Source organism: Podarcis muralis, chromosome 10 (assembly GCF_964188315.1).
Source record: "Podarcis muralis chromosome 10, rPodMur119.hap1.1, whole genome shotgun sequence".
Classification (NCBI taxonomy): domain Eukaryota; kingdom Metazoa; phylum Chordata; class Lepidosauria; order Squamata; family Lacertidae; genus Podarcis; species Podarcis muralis.
Window position 1 is genome coordinate 63,407,349 of NC_135664.1, and position 22,737 is coordinate 63,430,085.

At 46.5% G+C, this 22,737-nt stretch overlaps 1 protein-coding gene across 2 annotated transcripts in view; it reads left to right on the top strand.

Moving 5' to 3' along the window:
* The first annotated feature begins 1,998 nt into the window (after positions 1-1,998).
* Positions 1,999-22,737, top strand: part of BCAT1 (branched chain amino acid transaminase 1) — a 60,153-nt gene continuing 39,414 nt past the window's right edge. The window contains exons 1-2 of one of the 2 annotated variants that reach the window (XM_028745710.2): positions 1,999-2,271; positions 21,010-21,078. In XM_028745710.2, coding sequence (XP_028601543.1) covers positions 2,266-2,271; positions 21,010-21,078 — 75 coding nt within the window. In that variant the 5' untranslated portion in view covers positions 1,999-2,265. The remainder of the gene's footprint in view (positions 2,272-21,009; positions 21,079-22,737) is intronic. The other variant, XM_077935286.1, reaches the window with a different exon arrangement.

The window sequence follows — 22,737 nt, forward strand, 5'->3', positions numbered from 1 at the left end:
AAAATGGCATTTTGCACCAGTTCAAATGCAGCAGCAGTCCAGAATTCAGATGAGACATTTTGGAGCTGCACCTGGTTTGGGATTCATTTTTATTTTAAAAAACTTGCAACCCTCTCTTCCAGCTCACCTGATCTCTTGGAAGTGGTATACACGAGGCATTAAAAAGCAATTAGTACAATCATTTTAAGAAGCGGTGTAATTTCAATAAAAATTAAAAAAGGATAAAAGCAACTGGAGGTGCATCAGCGTAAAACAAGGAAACGATTTCCAGCTGAAAACAAAAGAAAAACGTCTGGGAAAATAAAAGTTACACTAATGCAATAAACAGTATAATACATGCATACATGAATGTCTGCTTCTAAAAGCAAACTTGGGGGGGGGGGGTGAAGACCAACAGCAACAGAACCCAAATGGCACCGCTGTGAAATAAGGAGGAGGTATTATGATGCCGGTGTTGAAAAAGCTTTTGACAAAGTACAGTGCCCAAGACTCCTGAGTAAGCTTAGCTGTCACGGAATGAAAGGAGAGGTGCTTTTGTGGATCGGCAACACAAAGTAGAGAGTAGGAATAAATTCATAGTTATCCCAATGGAGGGTTGTAGAAAGTGGGGTTCCCCCAAAAGATTGGTATAGGGACCTGGGCTTTTTAACTTATTCATAAATTACTACGGGTTAGAAGGGGAGCCATGAGGTAGCTGAGTTTGCTGAATCTTCAGGATTATTAAAACAAAACTGATCTCCAAAAAGATCTCTCCAAACTCAGTGAATGGGTGGTATACTGGCGAATGGAATTCAATGTAAGAAGTGTAATTGGATGCATGGGGTTTTTTTTTGGGGGGGGGGGGCAAAATCTAAATTTCATATACATGCCTATGGTTCTGAACTGGTAGTGACTTGACCAGGAAGGAGACTTTGTAGAGGTAGAAAGTACGTATATTACCCCACCCTGTAATGTAGGAATCTCAACATACAGTTCCCCCAACCCATTTGAAAGCATGCCAGACCCTACTTAGCTTTGCAAATGGGCTAGCGGTTTCGTTGCTGCATTTTTATACCCCCTAAAAACCAGGGAGGGACACCTTTTGCCCTCTGAGTGTTGCATGAACTATGGCGCTGGGCTGGACAGGAGCATTAACCGGAGGGCCAAAGCTTCCCTAAGGTAAAGGGGTAGAGGGACTGTTGACCATTAGGTTCAGTCGTGACTGACTCTGGGGTTGCAGCGCTCATCTCGCTTTATTGGCTGAGGGAGCCGGCGTACAGCTTCCGTGTCATGTGGCCAGCATGACTAAGCCGCTTCTGGCGAACCAGAGCAGAGCACAGAAACGCCGTTTACCTTCCCGCTGGAGCGGTACCTATTTATCTACTTGCACTTTGACGTGCTTTCGAACTGCTAGGTTGGCAGGAGCTGGGACCGAGCAATGGGAGCTCACCCCGTTGCGGGGATTCGAACCACCAACCTTCTGATTGGCAAGTCCTAGGCTCTGTGGTTTAACCCACAGTGCTACCCGCATCCCAATAAGAATAAGAATAATAATAATAAACAATAGAATAATAATAATAATAATAATAATAATAATAATAATAATAATAATAATAATTTATTAATACCCTGCCCGTCTGGCTGGGTTTCCCCAGCCACTCTGGGCGGCTTCCAGCAAAATATTTGATATTAAATTAAATAATATTAAATAATTCATCAAATGTTAAAAGCTTCCCTAAACATCAGATGCATAATCAAAAGCATGCCCGCCCGCCCCCCACCCGGCTGCCTAGGGCAGTGCATGCATAGACAGGGCCGGGATGAGAAGCAAGCGGTCGCGAGGACGGACGTCCTGGTCCCTTGCAAGCGCTGGGCTTGCGCCTTCCTCCAAGGATGGGGATATAGATGCACGGATGGAGAACCGGGATGACGGCGCCGCCGCGGGGATCTGCCGCTCCTCCTCCCCTTCCTCTGCCCCCTGGCGGCGGCTGCGGGGAGCGCCGTTTCCTGCCTGTGATGCAATCGGCGCGGGTAGAAAAAAGCCGCCGTCGCCGCCCGCTGCTGGAGAAAACTCTCGCTTGCAAGCCGGAGCTGCAACGTGTCCCGCCGGCGCTCGCTTTGCTGGGCTATTTTTTTTTTTGCAGAGATCTGCTTCGGGAGCGGCATCTTTTGGAGACGCCAGAAGGAAAGAAGCACCCCCCGACACACACACGTCTCTGCAAGCCGTCCACCTTTTCCTCTGCCCACCTTTAAATTTTGGGGATTGGGCTGCATTTCTCCAGCGCAATGAAGGTAAGATCTGGAGGAAGCGATCGTGCGCAGCAGCTGCTTTTGCATCGCGGGAGGGTGGGAGATGCGCGTCCAGGAGCCCCGGCCACGTTTGCAAACACACACACGGGAGCCCGCTTACACGTTTCGGGCCCCGGAGGCAGAGAACGATTGCAGCTTCTGGGCCGATGATCCGGTTCCAATTGCGCTTCTTTGCTCCCCAGTCGTATCCATATGGGCCAGTGCTGAAAATGTATAGGTTCTGAGGAAACGGGGGAGCCACCCGCAATTTATTTATAGGAATGCTTTTGGTTTTTTTGCATTAGTTCGTTAAGATTTTGAAGGTTCCTTTTAAAAAAAGTGGCGGGACTTTAAGGGTTAAAACCCCGAATTGCATTTATTCATTTTTTCCCCCTCGCGCGTTCAGTGGCTTCCCCTCCAAATACAGCATCAGAAAAACAACAGGCAATTGCAATGACTAATTCGGACTGGAGGTTTCCAGGGTTTATTTTTGTGGCATCTTCTGGAAAGAGCTATATTGTATATATGTGTGATTTAGTTTGTTTGTGTGTGCGATAGATACGCATTTGTGTCGGATGCTGCGATTTGTGGGGCCCCCGGAGTTTATTTATAGATCTTAGCTCTGCAGTCAATTTGCATGCTCCGAATCAGGTCATCGGGGAACGGGAGAGTCACTGGTTGTTGACGGGCACCCTCCGTGTAAATGGAAAGATGTGAGCTGTCCACTCCGCAGACGTGAGACCCTGCAAGTTGCGTATTTCCCTTTTCTCCCGCCTCCCCCAACTCGGTTCTTCTGCAACCGAGCTTCTGTAACAGATGTGCTCCAGATCCTGTTTCCTTTCACACATTTCCTCTGCTCTGTGGAAGGGAAGGGGAAGAAATTCTCATCTAAACCGCTAATGTGCACCTTTTAAACTTCCAGGATGGCTTGTGGGTATTTGGGGTGGGGAGGGAGGAGGCAGTAACTTTATATCCTGGTGAACAGCTGAACCCCAGGAAGTATTGGGGGGGGGGGTGAGCCTGCAAGTAAGAGACCAAAGAAAGGGTCTGTATTCACATAAGTGTCACAGCAACTGAGCTGTGTGTCGTGCCCCTGGCAAGCTGGGCCTTGCAGCCAGAAAGCTAGCTCCTGGGCCAGACTCACTTTGGGATCCCTTCTGCAGTCTTAGGTAGAAAATCAAGGTTTGCCACCTTCATGTTCTTAAGGGCTGTGCTCCTGTGCCGTTAACAGCTGGTCGAGAGGCATTCATAAAGCGCTGAAGCTTTTCCTCCCAAACTTCTCAGATCCAGGAAAAAAAGCTGCTCCTGTTGAATTTCAGCCTGCCGTGCTGCTGACAAAGGCTAGGGCAAAGCTGGCAACCATGCAGCGTCGCATATGCAAAGTACGGAATGCAGAAGTGACCAATCGGATCTGCAGCAGAATGTTGCCGTGTGGAGTACTCCTGTTCAGGGCTCCCGCAGGCCATGCCCTCTTCCAGACTATACCATTCCATTTCCCTCCCCCACCCCTGGCACTCCTTCCACAGTCTGTTAGCATCCTCAGTCCTTGTTCATAGGACTTAGCAACCTGTCCTATACAGAGTCAGGCCATGGGCCCATATGGCTCGGTATTGTCTGCGCCAGGTATCATCAACCTTTTAACCCAAAAGTGTGTTTGGGGACCCATTACTTACTCTTCCCCCATAGATTTGCATGGCAGTAGTGCTGTTGCAGCACAGTAGTCCTGTTGCAGCACACCTTGGATCAGGCTGCGTTGATCGGTAGAACAGTGGCCTGCACTGACTGGCAGCAGCCCTCTGGGGTTTTAGACAGGTGTCTCTCTCCGGGGTCTGTTTGGCCTTGCTGGGAATTGAATCTGGACCTTCTGCATGCAAGGCAAATGTTCTGGCTCTAAACTACGACTCTCCCTTCAGTTGTTTGGGTCTCCCTTTCTTTTAGCTTTCTTAATTTGTTGCCATTTCTGCGGAGCTTAGGGGCTCCCTCGGCCTGCTAACACAGTGCCCCCAGCCCTTGGTGGTTGGACAGTGCTTCTTGGCTCCCCGCAGATTTGGGAGTTATGTGGGTTAAACCACAGAGCCTAGGACTTGCCGATCAGAAGGTCGGCGGTTCGAATCCCCACGATGGGGTGAGCTCCTGTTGTTCAGTCCCAGCTCCTGCCAACCTAGCTGTTTGAAAGCACGTCAAAGTGCAAGTAGATAAATAGGGACCGCTCTGGCAGGAAGGTAAACGGCGTTTCCATGCGCTGCTCTGGTTCGCCAGAAGCGGCTTAGTCATGCTGGCCACATGACCTGGAAGCTGTATGCTGGCTCCCTCAGCCAGTAAAACGAGATGAGCACTGCAATCCCAGAGTCGGCCACGACTGTACCTAATGGTCAGGGGTCCCTTTACCTTTATGAGTATATATTCAGGGGTAGCTAGCTTGGTGCTGTCCAAATATTATTGGACCCTGGTTTCTCTTATGCATTGACCAGGCTGGCTTGGGCTGATGGGAGTTTGGAGCCTGGCAACATCTGGAGGGCACCGTGTTGCCTATTTCTGGTATATATTATTTGGGCACTGCTCAGTTGACCTCCAGTCTTCGTCAGGCTCAGCTGATGTGTTAAGGTGATGTGCTATCTAACCAAAGGACTGGACTTGTACCATTACAGATTGACATAGGTGCTTGCATGATGGAATGTTCCATTTATTGGGACGGGGTGGGGGGAGCCCAATAATATTTATACACATAGAAAACTTCGTGTATCAGAGAGGTGGCTGCATAACAGCTAGCTTTCTAGATGCATGGATATACAGGGGGGAAGGCAAGGTTTTTTTTGAGGGGAGTACCATCGCATCTCTTTTTTGCTGCCCTTGGCATCCATTTTGTGCTGGCACCCACAGCACTTTTATCAAGATATGAATGCTGGCACCTCCTTTTCTTTTTACCAAAAAGAAGCACTGGAAATAGTTGTTTGCTTCAAAGAGCATTTGGCCATGATGTGATTGAATCTGAAGCGGTCCAGACCAGATCACGCTTACTCCCTGATTTGCCGTTTATGAGAACTTGTTATCTGAAAGCCAAAAGTCTTCCAATATTTTAAAAGGATCGTCATCCACTGCAAATGGGGAATGGAAGAAATTGTTCCTAAAGAATAGCTCTATTAATCTCTACCAGTTAAAGGAATAGGAAACCCCTTGGCATAAATGTATTTTATTTTATTTATTTCATTTTTATACCACTTTTTTTTACATTAAAACATCAAATAAAACAATCCAGAGCAAAACAACTGAGGGTCAAATATGAAGTATACATTCAAAGCAACATAGTTAACTGGAAACCAAAATATTATCAAAATAAAACGTGACAGAGGTCACAACTACAGAATGCACATTTAGCACAGCAAAATTATCTTAGAAACATTTCAAAAGAAAACATTTCTAAAGGAAGTAAAATAGCGCACGTTGAAAGCAGCGCAAACTAGCAGGAGAAATAAAAGTATTATCATAAGCACAAATCAATCAGTTGCAGGGGAAATAACAGCGTGCAGAGTAAAGCTCAACTTTGTCAGTTGTGTGAAATGAGATTGTGAAGCGGGTGGCCGGGCCATACGGGGGACATTTTTGTGAATAAATCAATTTGCAAAGTGAGCTTAAAAGTTAACATTAATCCGCATCTGCTCAGAAGGCAGAGGTTCCATATCCAGCTTCTCCTCCCCCATCGTTCTACCTGGACACTGAGGTCTAGCGCTGAGGGCCTTCTGGGGGTTCCCTCACTGTGAGAAGCCAAGTTACAGGGAACCAGGCAGAGGGCCTTCTCGGTAGTGGCTCCCTCCCTGTGGAATGCCCTCCCACCAGATGTCAAAGAGAAGAACAGCTACTAGACTTTTAGAAGACATCTGAAGGCAGCCCTGTTTAGGGAAGCTTTTAATGTTTGATGCATTTTAATATTCTGTTGGAAGCCGCCCAGAGTGGCTGGGGAAGCCCAGCCAGATGGGCGGGGTATAAATAATAAATTATTATTATTATTATCAGCTGATGGAGGCAGCATGCCTTTGCAAACCAGCTGCTGGGAATCTCAGGTGATCTTGTGCTCTGATCCTGCTCGCAGGCTTCCCTTGGGCATCTGATTGGCCATTGTGCTGGACTACATCAGCCTTTCTGATATCCTCCAGCAGGACTCTCCTGATGCCCTTACACTTTGGAAAATTCGCACAGAGGGAAGCTTCTAAACTCTTTCCTCTTGCATTGGTTTTCTCCACTGAGCAGTACCACCTCCTATTGCATTCACCCGAGGAAAAGATTCTAGTCCCAGTATCTTTTCCCCAGTGGAGACAAAAAGCAGCTTTTCGTTGGTGTCCTTTTTAAAGCAATTATTCCCACCCACCTCCCGCATTTTGCATTCATCTCAGGAGTTGTACTGCATGCTGTTTTCCCTCTCTTTTTAAAATGTTTTTATTAAGTATTTTCTTGGGTTACAAAAGTACACACAGCGTCTCTGTTTTCAGACCATAAAGTCCTTTCTACAGACCAGTTATTATTCTCTTGTTTTTTGTTAATATCGTACACGCTGCCTAGGATTTTTTAAAAAAGAATTAAAGGCGCTATGACAGAAATATTGTTTAGTAAACTGATTAACCTAGACAGCATCTTAAAAAGCAGAGACATCACCTTGCCAACAAAGATCCGTATAGTTAAAGCTGTGGTTTTCCCAGTAGTGATGTATGGAAGTCAGAGCTGGACCATAAAGAAGGTCGATAGCTGAAGAATGGATGCTTTTGAATTATGGTGCTGGAGGAGACTCTTGAGAGTCCCATGGACTGCAAGAAGAACAAACCTATCCATTCTGAAGGAAATCAGCCCTGAATGCTCACTGGAAGGACAGATCGTGAAGCTGAGGCTCCAATACTTTGGCCACCTCATGAGAAGAGAAGACTCCCTGGAAAAGACCCTGATGTTGGGAAAGATGGAGGGCACAAGGAGAAGGGGACGACAGAAGACAAGATGGTTGGATAGTGTTCTCGAAGCTACCAGCAGTTTGACCAAACTAAGGGAGGCAGTGGAAGACAGGAGTGCCTGGCGTGCTCTGGTCCATGGGGTCATGAAGAGTTGGACACGACTAAACGACTAAACAACAACAAACTGATTAAGGATGGGGGGGGGCGGAGCATACAGGTATTCTGCAGTTAAACAGCACAAAAGGGGAAGGATGGAAGAAACTGTTTCCTGCCAGCCATCTCTTCTTGGTTGGATTGATTCCCCTCACAGGGTCGTTGTGCGAGCAAAAGGACTTCCGCCTGTGCAATTCAGCTTCCTCTCCTTGTCTGCACCCAGTGTGCTTTCCTCACCCTCCAACCCACCCACCCCAAAAAAACCCCTACAACATATTTGGAGAGAGGGGTCTGTTGTTCTTCCAATTAAAATTGCATATGCATTGCGATTTTAAATTTTTAAAAATTATTCCAGAAAATCGTGGGGCTGCACATAATCTGATTTCTCTCGGAATGAAAACAATGGAAGTTCACAAGGTGCAATCATTTTTGTCAGCAATCCAATGGATGTAGGTATGCCCAGGTATAGCCGGTCCTAACAGGCTCAGGTTTTAATCTCCGCAAGTTATCGAAAGCGAGAATCATTAGTTAGTGTTTGTAGTGGCAATACCAACTTTGGTACGGTCACAACAAGGTGCAGTGCCAGCAGTACCAAGAAATAGTTTTAAGTGACGCAGAAGTCACTTTGGGTTACCTGTGATGGAATGTCCTGCCAACAAGATAATGGGATAAGAAAAGCTATGTGAAAGTGTTTGGGAGAGAAATTGCCATTTTTTATTTGCTGCAAAGTACTCCCATTTTTGCCGTTGCTATTTGAAGCACCCATGTAGAATGCCCTCCCTCTGGAAGTTTTGGGGAGAACACCATACCAAGAGAAGTTTGCTTTTAATATATTGCTGCATGCTGGGTTCTAGACTTTAATTCCCTGGCACCAAATGCTAAAGGTAAAGGGACCCCTGACCATTAGGTCCAGTCGTGGCCGACTCTGGGGTTGCGACGCTCATCTTGCTTTATTGGCCGAGGGAGCCGGCGTACAGCTTCCGGGTCATGTGGCCAGCATGACTAAGCCGCTTCTGGTGAACCAGAGCAGCGCACACAAATGCCGTTTACCTTCCCACCGGAGTGGCACCTATTTATCTACTTGCACTTTGACGTGCTTTTGAACTGCTAGGTGGGCAGGAGCTGGGACCGAGCAATGGGAGTTCACCCTGTTGCGGGGATTTGAACCGCCGACCTTCTGATTGGCAAGTCCTAGGCTCTGTGGTTTAACCCACAGCGCCACCCACCAGCTATCTATATCAGGGACGGAGAAGCTGTGTTGTTGGACTCCAGTTCCCATCATCCTTGACTGTTAAACATGCTGATAGGGGCTGATGGGAGCCAGAGTCCAACAACATTTGGGATAGCTCAGCTGGTAGAGCGTGGGACTCTTAATCTCAGGGTTCTGGGTTTGAACCCCACAGTGGGCAAAAGATTCCTGCATTGCAGAGGGTTGGGCTCCAATTCTATGATTCCAGTATTCTATTTAGAGAACCACAGCCCTGATCTGTGTCCATAAGCTGAATGGCTGTGCTTCATGTGTTTCTCCTTATGACTGCAGGGTTGCATGAAACGCAAGGTACACAAATGGATTTTCAGCAGAATAGACACTAGGTTTTTGGAGAGGTGAGGGAGATTTTAGGATTGTGGGAATGTACTGTACTTGATTTTGTGTGTGTGTGCTTGAACCTTAAAGTCCGCCATTGGAGACGTGAGTCTCAAAACCATGGCTGCCTCTGCATACATGAGGCACAGATGCTTTGGCTGGCAACTACAAATCATGGGAGTTGTAGTCCAGAACGTTTGGAGAGCATCAAGATGGGGAAGGTCGTTTTGTTTTACAAACGCTTCTGAAGTCTTGCTGGGCACTTAAGAGGAGGAGGTGCATGAAAATCTGTCTGGAGGCTAGAATTGTTGACATAGCGCTAAACCATGGTTTAGTGTTTCGTCTGAAAGTATCCAGCGTATATCAAAGGACTCTGAGCCCTTGGAAAACTGCTGTTTGAATGCTAAGCGTCGTTGCTCTCATCCAGAAATTCAGAGGTGCTGACAAAATAAATTTGGAACCCTCCTGAAAATATTAAACAATCACACAATTATGAAAAATGACAAGCTAAAACCATGCCTGTCAAATTGAAGTCAGTTTCTCTCTCTTATTATGACTGCTTACTCAGAAATGATAGCAGTTGTCTTATTTACATGACTACCCCAGCTGAGTCTCTGCCCTTGCAAATCCAAGAATCCTGTCTCAGTTATACAAGGACCAGGAAGTACCAGTTTCCTTGGAATTAATTGCTTTGTCTCGCAAAAGTATCCATTAAGAAACCAGGCGATGGAGTAAAACGCAGGGCGCTCATCCTCTTAAATAAGCCATTATTTTTATTAGAGGTTAAATTGACTTTCCTCCATTAGAAGGACTTTGGCAAATATTGCCATATGCGGCTGAAAATGAAAACGCACTGGCTTTGCTTATCTGAAAGATAAGTGCGTCTCCTTCTCCTTTCCCACATCAATCCAGCGAAAACAGTGTTTGGGGATAATCAAAGGTTTTCACTAGCTTGTCTTATCTGATTTAAAAAATCTTAGCACATCCATGTCTTTCTGCATTTGATGCCCTACGTTCTAGAATCTCAGAGTTGCCTTCCTTTGATGCTTACTGTTCGTACACAGAATTTAAATGCAAGATCAAATAGTGCTTTGGGCATAAGATGGTTGCCTGGTCTGCCAGGGCTAAGTCTTTTTTGGCTGTGGTGTGTGATTTTTGAAGGGGGAAACCCCAGTAAGCACCTGATGATTCAGGGTGACCTTTTTCTGCCAGGGCCACATTGCCTTGGAATCATCTGTCAAGGGCCGCATGGCAGGTGGGTCTGGAGCTGAAACTGGGTAGGGGCAGAGCTAGAGGCGGGTGTGATCCCACACTTTACTCTCTTCCTCGTTGTCACCCACATGGGGTCAAAGGTCAAATGAAATGGGATCACAGGCCTCAGATTGCCCACCCCTGATTTAGTACACTTCTCCATTGGTGCCCAGGGTACATTTCACCATGTGAGTCAGGCGCATAGGAATAATTTTTCCAGTGAACCCCATAGATGCGGCTTGTAGAAAACTCACCCAGACTTGACCACTGAGTCATGCTTAGCAAGGCAGTGGAGGGATGGGGAAATTGCTGAAGGAGTTTCCACTGGTTGCTCCTGTTCTTGTTTGCTGAACTCAGTCTGATCCACCAAGGCCCTGAGCCTTACAGAAGAAATTGTCCCTTAACTACAAAAGGGAGATGGGCCAAACATGGTTGCTTAGGAAATTTCACCTGCAACTAAGCCCCACTGAACCAGTGTTAGAAACTCAGGCATATAAGCTAGGCACCAAATGGCTCCTTCAACCAGAGTTACAGTCGCCAAAATGGAGTGTCTAGTTGCCATTTTGGGGCCAGACAGCTCAAAAGCCATATTTTATAGTATGACGTTTTGGTTCCTGAAATTCATTCTGATTGTGCAGATAAAATATTACAGTTAGAATTCTACAGGATGATTTGCTTGCGTGTGAAAGCAGTCAAGATCCAAGGATCGCCAGGCATGCTCCTCTAGATGGTGGAGACGTCACAGGCAGCATCCTGGCACCCGGTCATCTTCACTTGGTTGCAAGTAGCCGAAAGCCAGGAGCAAAATGTGCCTGGCGAATTTCAAACACTGCTTTCACCTGCAACTAAGCCCCACTGATCACAACTCCCAAGGAAACTTGCATAGGATTTATTGCCTTCTTAAAACACATTGGTGCACCACGATTCTAGGTTTGTTTACTTGAGAGGCTGAAGCTAGCCCTATCCTATTTCAAAACACACTTGCTCGCTCTGTGAGCCGAGATGCATTTGCAACAGGGGCCCTTTTAGTGCTAGGGCAGAGCAGGGAGTAGCTACCCAGTCAAGCTTCCTGTTAGGTTATTGCAGACATAAATCCAGCCATTCCATTTTGTTTATGGCCTCCTCTCCCACAGCAATAAAAATTTAACTCTTTTTGGAAGGATCATTCTAGCAGAATAAACACAGCAGTCTGGTCCACGAAGACGGGCTCTCGGCATCTCTGCACAGCCATTCTTGTTTGACTTCACGCTCCATGGATTTGCGTGCTTGGCTGGTTGCATGAGCTACCCAGCCTGGAATGATCATAAATCCGTCCCTCACCTGCCTCTGACAGGTGTATTGCAAACAATACTCCTGGGTACAAGACGTTTTGCTGCCCTGGAATTTTAATGGTGGTAGGACTGTGCTTGCAACTTCGACTCTTTTATTATCTTTAAATATAAACCCGAATCTTTACGGAGGGAAGGTGGAGATCTGCCCTGATAGCTGCTCCGAACATTGCATTTGTTGTTATTGATGATCATATCTTTCCTTCTAATAGCAAACTCAGCCGATTAAGTGACGACATAATTGTTGCCCAAACAGGGCAGCCGATGAATAAGGGGTCATGTCAACATGCTCAGAGGCAGAAGTACACTGCAGAAGTAGTTCCTCCCTACCAGTTCTGGTGGAGTCATAAGAACATAAGAAAAATCCACTGGATCAGGCCAGTTGCTTGTCCAGTCTAGCATCCTGTTCACACAGCGGCCATCCAGATGGCTGTTGGAAGCTCACAAGCAAGATCTGATCTCAAGAGCACCCTCACCTCTTGTGACTTCCAGCAGTTGGTACTGAGAAGCATTTATTTCTCCAGCCATGGATGCAGAGCATAGGTGTCATGGCTAGTAGCCATCGACAGCCATCTCCTCTCTGCATTAATCCTGTTTCCTCTCTCCTCCCTTCCTCTCCCGAACCTCAGAATAAGTCAGTGTCCTTATGTTCCTATGGGCTGTTGTTCCCATGTAACATTCAACTCCCGGTAGTGATGTATGGAAGTCAGAGCTGGACCATAAAGAAGGCTGATCGCCGAAGAATTGATGCTTTTGAATTATGCTGCTGGAGGAGACTCTTGAGAGTCCCATGGACTGCAAGAAGATCAAACCTATCCATTCTGAAGGAAATCAGCTCTGAGTGCTCACTGGAAGGACAGAACCTGAAGCTGAGACTCCAATACTTTGGCCACCTCATGAGAAGAGAAGACTCCCTGGAAAAGACCCTGATGTTGGGAACGATTGAGGGCACAAGGAGAAGGGAAATGACAGAGGATGAGATGGTTGGACAGTGTTCTCGAAGCTACCAGCATGAGTTTGAGCAAACTGCGGGAGGCAGTGGAAGACAGGAGTGCCTGGCGTGCTCTGGTCCAGGGGGTCACGAAGAGTCGGACACGACTAAACAACTAAACAACAACAAACATTCAACAAGTGTGCTGTCTGTGTGCCTGAGCTTCACAAGTCAACAAGTGTGCATCCTTTTGCACAAACACTTGTGCATGTTCAGAGGCAGCTTGTACCTGAGTTCAGTCTTAGTGTCAACAAAAGACTCCTGGTCCTTATTGCCTTTTTGTTTCTTGTTCTGAATTGTTAAGAGAGGAGGAGCGTGTCTTGTTTGTCGCCCTGTGGTACAAAGAGAGAATTATCTGCATATAGGAAGTGAGATTTATAGGCCAACAGGATGCAGCGAGCAGCTTTAATATAGTGGCTGTTTTTGCCCCTGTTGTCACACTGGCAAACAATGCAGTTGTTAAGCAAATGGATTAATGCCGGGTCTGACAAGCAGGTCAACAAAAGAGACACTTAGAGGCTCTGTTCTCCGGTTCAGGAAAGTGGAAATGGCCACTTCGTTCTCTCTGCCGCTGCCGCCACCGACTTGTCACCAGCAATTCCAAAGCAAGTGATGCGGATGTCAAAGGAGGACAACCAATGCACGAGTTTTCAGAAAACAGGCCCCATGACCTAAGTGTTAAGAGGTATATTTCAGCTGGAGACATTCGGCAGGAGACACCGTCTTCGCCACACGGTGCTGGAATTCCAAGTAAAAACAGCAACTGCTTTGCATCTGTCCCTCTGTGCATCCAAGGCAACATCCCTGACCTAAGCTCCTGAGTCCTCCAAAAACCAGCAAGGACTCAGGGCAGGCTGGCCGCTCTGGGTACTGCTTTATAGCAGGCAGTGGCCTGGGATTTGTGATCATCTGATTTCCAGGGCCACGGGAATTCTGAGCCACTGGTTTGTGGCTTTTTAACCTCTGCCATAAAGCTGCTGTGCAAAGTCCCCTGAGGAGTCCAGTGTTAGAAACTCAGATATTATAAGCTAGTGCCAAATGGCTCCTTAAACCAAGGTTGCAGTCGCCAAAACAGAACCTCTATCTGCCATTTTGGCTTGGAGCTGACACCACATCCTTTTTCAGTATTGGATTTACTGTATTTGCCCAGGCATTTTAAGAGTATGGTATTTTTTAACTGGTTAAATTGCTTTATCCATAACTGTTGGCTTGCTTTTCATAACTCATTTGCATTTTTAAATTCCCTTGTATACTGCCTTCGATTCCATTTTTGGATAAAGGGGATTTTCCCATTTTCCTCCCAAAATAAAATTTTAGATAAAATAAACAAAATCTTGCACTAATTGCACACCTCCTTCCAACTTGCAGATAACAAGCAACGTACATATTCTTGCATGCCACCCCAATCTCGGAGCGGTGCGAGATTCCAGGGGTTCCACCAGGCTCTTGTGCAGGGTTCGGGTTCCTCGGAATGAGGGGGGCAGCGGAGATTGTTGTGTGTCTTTAGGATATATGATTTATTTGCACATTTATAAAACCTGAGAAAAGCAATGACAAACCTAGACAGCATCTTAAAAAGTAGAGACATCACCTTGCCAACAAAGGTCCGTATAGTTAAAGCCATGGTTTTCCCAGTAGTGATGTATGGAAGTGAGAGCTGGACCATAAAGAAGGCTGATGGCTGAAGAATTGATGATTTTGAATTATGGTGCTGGAGGAGACTTTTGAGAGTCCCATGGACTGCAAGAAGATCAAACCGATCCATTCTGAAGGAAATCAGCCCTGAGTGCTCACTGGAAGGACAGATCGTGAAGCTGAGGCTCCAATATTTTGGCCACCTCATGAGAAGAGAAGACTCCCTGGAAAAGACCCTGATGTTGGGAAAGATTGAGGGCACAAGGAGAAGGGGACAACAGGGGACGAGATGGTTGGACAGTGTTCTCGAAGCTACCAGCATGAGTTTGACCAAACTGCGGGAGGCAGTGGAAGACAGGAGTGCCTGGTGTGCTCTGGTCCATGGGGTCATGAAGAGTTGGACACGACTAAACGACTAAACAACAACAACAAAACCTGAGCCTACGCTGGAGGGGCTGACAGCATTAACACCCCAGAAGGTTGGGTTTCTCCCATAGCCACAGCCTTGAATTCTAGCAGAAATCAAGCATGGCTCTCCCTCTCTGCCCTCTGCCGGCCTCTAGCCTAGCTCACCCACCCATCTCGCTGGCTTTTGTCTTCTTTAGTTCCAGCCAGGTGAGAGAGTGGGCCCAGCCATTTGCCCTCCAGCACAGAGCAGCTTCCTTTGTCAGACCAATGGCCATGCTTAGACCCTTGCCTTGTCGAATTCGACAATGGAATCCCCCATTCAATTTTAACCCTTGCTGGGTCCAATGGATTTAAAGGGACTCAGGCACCTTACAGCCTAAACACCACCCACCCACCCCTAAAAGAAACCCTTTACAACAATATTAATTTCCTCTAAGGCAACACTTTCTTGGCTGGCCTCGTCTGCTTAACTTAATTGCTGTGCTGAATAACTGCTGAGACTGCTTGTAAAGATTTAGGGATTGCATAATTCTGTAATCCATTCTTGACGTTGTTAATTAAATGGGCTGAGGTAGGAAGAGATGGAAGAAATTGTGAGGTGGTTTTTCATAGAAACGTAGAATTGCAGGGACCCCAGGGGTCATCTAGCCCAAGTCCCTGCAATCTCAACACGTGGTCCCCCATCCGATTTGAAACCATACTGGCCCCTGCTTAGCTTTGCAAAGGCACTCGCCGTTTTACTGCTGCTCCACTAGGTTTCCAGCATCTTATAGCTATCCATAGGTCTCTCTCATCTGTGAATCTGTCTAATCCTCTTTTAAAGCCATCTAGGTTGTTGACCACAGAGCCTAGGGCTTGCCGATCAGACTGTTGGCGGTTGACGGGGTGAGCTCCCATTGCTCGGTCCCTGCTCCTGCCAACCTAGCAGTTTGAAAGCACGCTCGTGCAAGTAGATAAATAGGTACCGCTCCGGCGGGAAGGTAAACGGCGTTTCCGTGCACTGCTCTGGTTCGCCAGAAGCGGCTTAGTCATGCTGGCCACATGACCCGGAAGCTGTACGCCGGCTCCCTTGGCCAATAAAGCGAGATGAGCGCCGCAACCCCAGAGTCGGTCACGACTGGACCTAACGGTCAGGGGTCTCTTTACCTTTACATTTAGGTTGTTGGCCATCATTGCTTCCTGTGGGAGGGAGTTCCGTAGTTTAACTGCTCTGCATGAGGAAGGATTTTTCTTTTATCTTCCTGGATCTTCCAACATTCAGCTTCTTTGAATGTCCTCAAATTCTGATATTTTGAGAAAGGGAGACAAGCTTTTTTTCTGTATCTACTTTCCCCATGCCATAAACGTCTATCCTCCTCACCTTTTCTCTCAACTTCAAAGCACCTTTGCTGTGTTGATTCAAGGTGGCATACCCAGTTTCCTCCCTCCTCATTTCATCCTCACGCCAACCCTGTTAGGTAGGCGTTCGATCCAAAGTGACATTTTCCACCCAAGAGTCAAGCCCTGGGCTGACGTGAGGGGGAAATAGATCTCTTGAATTAGCATCTCACAGAAAACACCATCAGTTTACTGCACAGTTTGGGATTCCTCCCCCCTGGATTTTTGCACCCATTCTATGTCAAATGGAATTGGGGGGAGGATATTCATCTGGGTCTAGCTTTGCAGTAACCTGGATGTAGTCCTGGGCTTCTTCAGATCCTTTTTCAGAAAGGTCACGAGGAGTTGCAAGCCTTTTCAGCTGGTGTTAAAAATAGAGTTGAGTGACTCAGCCGTTCAGCGACATCACTTTCTCTGCTTGATGAAATAGCAGCGGATTATTTATTTCTTTAAGAAAAGAAAAAAACACGAACTCCCCAGTGGGTACCGTTATTACTTTTCAAGTAATCTTCTTCATCGCTTCCTGGCTGAAGTAACACTATTAATTCTATTTTTAAAAATATATATTTAAATGGCTCTTCTACAGCTTGCTGTTTGTAGTAATTTTTAAAAGGATGTTGTATTGCAAATGGCAGCACGAATGCTGTTTTGAAAATCTCCAGCTTTGAAGGCAACATTGCAAAAGCACTGTGATGGGAGTTCTACTTCCTTTTATTTTGCATTTTAATTAAATGTGCCTTCAATGCAATTAGCATTTGTTTGCACAGGTGATGGACCTCTGGATTGCCCGTGGGCTGCTTGACTTGTGTGGGGAGGAAATAGTTGGGCTGTGGCCATTGACCTAGGGGCTCCCATTTTGCTACTGCAGACATATGAATCATAGACCCCCAGGGTCCTGTAGTCCATGGGTAGGCAAACTAAGGCCCGGGGGCCAGATCCGGCCCAATCGCCTTTTAAATCCAGCCCATGGACGGTCCAGGAATCAGCCTGTTTTTACATGAGTAGAATGTGCCCTTTTATTTAAAATGCAACTCTGGGTTATTTGTGGGGCATAGGAATTCGTTCATTTCCCCTCCCCCCAATATAGTCAGGCCCCCCACAGGGTCTGAGGGACAGTGGACTGGCCCCCTGCTGAAAAAGTTTGCTGACCCCTGCAATGCAGGAATCTCAACATGCAGTCCCCATCCAATCTGAAACCATACCAGACCCTGCTTAGCTTTGCAAATGTGCTAGCAGTTTTATCACTCCACCGCCAGGAGGTGGTGCCTTATACCCAATCATATTGTTTGCCCTGCTATAGCAGGGGTCTCCAACATGGCACCCATAGGCTCACATGCACTCTTGGGGACTTCCCCTGGTTCTGATAGGATGTTCTTTTCTGCCACTCTCCCTGCTGCAATTAGGCTTCATGGCATTCTGTTGTAGCCAATAGAATACGTATATTGTAGTGTGTGCTTGCTTGCAGTCCATGTGTGTGGTTCCCATGACAATTTCTCTGGTTTGCCGGGGGACTCGTTGGCCCAGGAAGGTTGGCGAGCTCTGGTCTACACCAGTTTTGTCTATTCTAGCTAGCAGCGGCGATCTAGGTTCATAGGCAGAGGAACTGCCCATGGTCTGAGCTTTCTAGCTTTAGAAGCGATGGGTGGAAGTTGGAAGGTTCTCCGTTGCAAAGAAGAAGAAAAAGAATAAGAAATTTATTTATACCCCGTCCATCTGGATGGGTTTCCCCAGCCACTCTGTACAGCTTCCAACAGAATATTAAAACACAATAAAACATCAAACGTTAAGAACTTCCCTAAACAGGGCTGCCTTCAGATGTCTTCTAAAAGTCAGACAGTTGTTTATTTCTTTGACATCTGATGGGAGGGCGTTCCACAGGGCGGGCACCACTACTGAAAAGGCCCTCTGCCTGGTTCCCTGTAACCTTGCTTCTAGCAGTGAGGGAACTGCCAGAATGCCCTCGGAGCTGGACCTCAGTGAACGATGGGGGTGGAGACGCTCCTTCAGGTATATTGGCCTGAGGCTGTTTAGGGCTTTAAAGGTCAGCACCAACACTTTGAACTGTGCTCAGAAATGTACTGGGAGCCAATGTAGGTCCCACAACTGAGCCCTTTGCAAACATCCTTTGTCCTAGGTAATAAGAACGTTGTGGTTGATGGAGCAGAATGGTCAGACTGGACTGTTCCTACTGTTCTGAAGGCGATCACTCACACCATTGCAGATGAGCTTTTTGGAAGACCAGTGTCCAGCTGACACCTGCACAATGGGGCACATTCCGCCATGCTGTCTGGCAAAGCGGGTTCTCCTTCATGGAGAGCACGTGTTGCGGTGGGAGCAACCATGACATTCCCTGTTGCTGGGCGGGTTAGTTTGGATGGCCGCGGATTTGATTGGGCACCTCCAATGTTGCTGGGGGAAATTGATTGTTGCAATTTTATTTGATTGATGGGGGTGCTATATAGGTCCCTGTGTGCAGCGCTGAGCTTCTTCTTTTCGCTGTGTGCATCGGATCACCCGCCTACCCTCCCTTTATTTAGGGTTTGTTCGCACTGACCTTGCTATGCCTGTCATGGGGTCGTTTGCTTTGGAGCAGGGGCCTGGTAGGAATTTTACCATTTGGCTGATTGGCTGGTGCCATTTGGGTTTTGCCTACTGCGTAGCAAATCGTCACAACTTGTAAGTTGCAGTTAGACATTGGTTATTTCTTTGGTTGGTGGAGGGGATGAGGTTGGCTGTGCCTGCCCCTTCAATGCTGCTGCTGCAAGGGTATTCCGTTAAAGGAATGCAGGGGCTCGCCATGCTTTTGTCTGAATCCCTGGCAAAGGGCTAGGGCCAGGCAAGAGCCCCAGGGAACATTTGGGGAGAGGCGTGAGCCTGGAACCCAGCTTCTTCTCTCCCCAAAATTGCTTACCCTTACTGACTTCCGCGCAGGTGTGGTTGTCAGTTCTGTTCCTACCTCCAAGTGGGAACAGACTGTCTCTAACCAATGCCTAAGCAACCGCTCACTTACTGTAATTGTGGCCAAAATTATGCCAAAAACAAAAATGATGTGTGAGCATGTTTTTATTCAGGGGTGTCTTGGGGGTCCTTGACGCGCAAAGGTCTTTCCCCAGAAACTTAGGCTGAAACAACCCCTGGCAGCTTTAGTGAGCTGCTAAGCCCTATACAGCACACCAACCATATTTAAGACTCCCAGGTGAAGCTTTTTCTTTCTTGCTTTCTGCACAAACAGGGAGTGGGGTGGGTGAGATTGCCGGGCACACCCTGATGCTCCCTTCCCTTTCCTTTGGGGCTTAAAGAGGGGTAAGAGCTGTATTATCTGTTGCATTGCAGAGGACTCTGCTTGCAGGCGTTTTGCCAAGCTGCCTAATCTCCTGCTGCATTTGAAAGGTTGGTTGTCACCCAGGAATGGCATAGAATATCAAAGGAAGATTGATGGACAGCTGGATCCTTCAGGAGACTCCAGTTGCTGAGTTGCTCACCTCTGAATCATCCTGACCTCCAGTTGACCTGAAAGGCAATATGCAAATCGTGACAATCCTGTTAGTGCTAGTAAATGCACACAGGATTTTAGAAACACATGCAGAGACTAGGCTGGTTCTGTTAACAGAGTTACATTCACTCCATCCTTAGGAAAAGAGAGAATTGCTAAGTCACTGGTATTCTTGCAGGTAAACGTAAAGGTAAAGGGACCCCTGACCATTAGGTCCAGTCGTGACTGACTCTGGGGTTGTGGCACTCATCTCGCTTTATTGGCCGAGGGAGCCGGCATACAGCTGGTCATGTGGCCAGTATGACTAAGCCGCTTCTGGCGAACCAGAGCAGCGCACGGAAACGCCGTTTACCTTCCCGCTGCAGCGGTACCTATTTATCTACTTGCACTTTGACGTGCTTTCGAACTGCTAGGTTGGCAGGAGCAGGGACCGAGCAACAGGAGCTCACCCCATTGTGGGGATTCGAACCGCCGACCTTCTGATCAGCAAGTCCTAGGCTCTGTGGTTTAACCCACAGCACCACCCGCGTCCCTTTGTCTTACCTTCAGTTCTCCAGATTTACACATCCGTTTGCGATTCATTCATTAAATTTTTTGCCGTATAATTTTTTTATCAGTTTTTTCAAACGTTTTCACAACAATCTTTGAATCAAATAGTTACATTATTTCATGAATTGACTTCCCACCCCCATTTCCCCATTTACTCAAAACATTTTCTACGACATTGTATCTTTATCTATTGCACAAAGTTTTTTCTGTTGCAATTATGTTATTGTCCTCCTTCTGCCGCTTTGATCTCAAATCCTGCCCATGATTTCATTTGACTGTAATATTTTTTTAAAAATAGTCCACGGAAGGCCTCCATTTTTCATCATTTGTATCTCTTAATTTCGCTGTCAGCTTTGCCATTTCTGTCCAGTTCAATCTCCTCCCCATTAATATATGCGTTCTTTTGCACACTTTACCCTAGTTTATGTGTATGCTATTTCCCTGAGGAGCTGCATTGCAAAATTGCACAAGTGCGAATTTCAGTGGCTGGCGCTGTGTTTTAAATCTGCAGATTGCTTTGGAAAGTGTGGAATAGGTCAGTTGTCCTTTAAATGGGAGCTGAGTCAAATTTCTTTCCTGTCCCCAGTTGCAAGTTGCTGTTCTAGGCTGCTGTCAAGAGTGCAGGGCTGCACTTTAGAACGCAACTAGCATTTGGTTTTGATTTTTCATCCTAGAGAAAGGGCCGGGGCGGGGTCATTAAAAAAGGTCAATAAATAAATGTATGGATGATTGATTGAACAGATAGAATTGCAGGCTGCTGCCAAGTCCAGGTTTTAATTTTGAAACAATTGTGCTGTTGTTCCTCGGGGTCTCAGGGTCCCTAGCGCTGGGCACAAAGTAGGATTTAGCCAATCCTCTTGTGAGTCAGAAAGAGTCGAAGGCACAGAACAAGATGTCTTGTACGCTGGCAAGCTGCGAAAACTGTAGCCCTCAGGTAGTCTTGCCCAAAGCGGTAATTGACTTCCTTTCCCCATTTTTGAGTCCCTAGAACATATGCTTAAATTCTTCAAAACGTGTTGCCTTTTTGTTTCTTGCAGGGTTGTCAAAATGACTGCGCCACTGGATGTATGGAGGCAGCCACAAAGCATGCGATCGAATCTTTCAAGGTATGTTGTTTGCTAAAGCAGGAGTGCCTGTGGCAGTTCTCTGCTCTGCGCAAAGCATTGTCCTTAAGATGCACGCAGATGGAGTCAGACTGTAGTGCCGTGGACATGTGTAAACATTGCAGTTTTGGTGGGGGTGATGTGAAGGCTGCATCTTCTGGAGCAATTAAGCTTCAGGGCTTTTTAGGGGTGAAGAAAACAGTTTCAGTTCCTTCCTCAGAATCCTGACAGATAGTTGTGAGCGAAAACTTGGAAGCGGGTATACAGTGGTACCTTGGTTCTCAAACGCCTTGGTTCTCAAACGCCTTGGTACTCAAACAACTTGGAACCCAAACACTGCAAACCCAGAAGTAAGTGTTCTGGTTTGCGAACTTTTTTTTGGAAGTCTAAACATTCTCTCTTTTGAGTGTTACGCTTCCAATTTGAGTGCCACACTTCCGTTTTGAGTTCCACACTTCCGTTTTGAGTGTTACGCTGAGGTCTGTATGTTTTTGCTATTTATTTTGCGTTTTTGTGTGACTGTGTGGAACCCTGTTCAGCTACTGATTGATTGATTGTGTGACTGCAGTACATTGTTTATTGCTTTCATTTTATGGCTCAGTGGTCTCATTAGATAGTAAAAGTCATGTTAAATTGCTGTTTTAGGGGTTGTTTTTAAAGGTCTGGAATGGATTAATCCATTTTGCATTACTTCCTATGGGAAAGCGTGCCTTGGTTTTGGAACGCTTTGGTTTTAGAGCGGACTTATGGAACGGATTAAGTTTGAGAACCAAGGTACCACTATAATGGAGTATTCTGGAAGGGGACGTGGAACCTTAAACAGGAGTCCTGAACAGCCCTCACTGCACTTTATTATCCCTTTGGAGTTGAGCTGTGTCTTTGTATCCTTCCAGGCTGTGATGTGTATGGTTTCAATTTTTGAATTCCTTTTGGCAAATTTTGTTTTGCTTTCAGCCTTTTAAGGATCGCCTCGTCTTAAGCCGGCAGCCAGCACACATTCCAGGTGTAAATTTCAATCAACAGATGGGTCAGCTCAGTCGTAATTAATAACAGCCTGAAAAGTAATATTGAAAAGGAAGGTTTTGCTGACCTTATGCCCTAAGGACTGACCCTGAGGACTATTATGTGGTGTTTGGGCACAATTTTGGTTCCTCTTCTCTACTCATCTCCCGGTTGGGTCCCTTGAAACTTATTGGACTTCCAGCATGAAAAGCAGCGTTTCCAGGCATCAGAGGTTAAACCCCTGTTCTCTCTGTTTTCCAAGAGAGAATGTGATAGCCAGGATTTATGGCCTGGCTATCGTTAAGCACCACATAATTATCTCTGACAACAGACCATCAACAAGAGGCATCAAGTCCGCCATCTTCCTCAAACCTCAATTTAATTTTAAGTACAAAATAGAGAAGGAGCTCCCAGACTTTACTTGCAAATGAGTTATTGAGATATCGCAAACAGGTTGTTAGCACCATGGCTTTTTCAGTTTTGCTTTTTTGCTTATTTCTTCCACCCTGCCCTGGTGAAAGGGTAAATCTGAATTAAATTGGGAGGAAATGCAGACGGATATTCTCACGATAATGACATAGTGTGGATGCTACAAAAATCTCACATGCGCGAGGAGCACCCCATCCCATAATAAACTTTAGTCTGGTAGCACCCAGCATC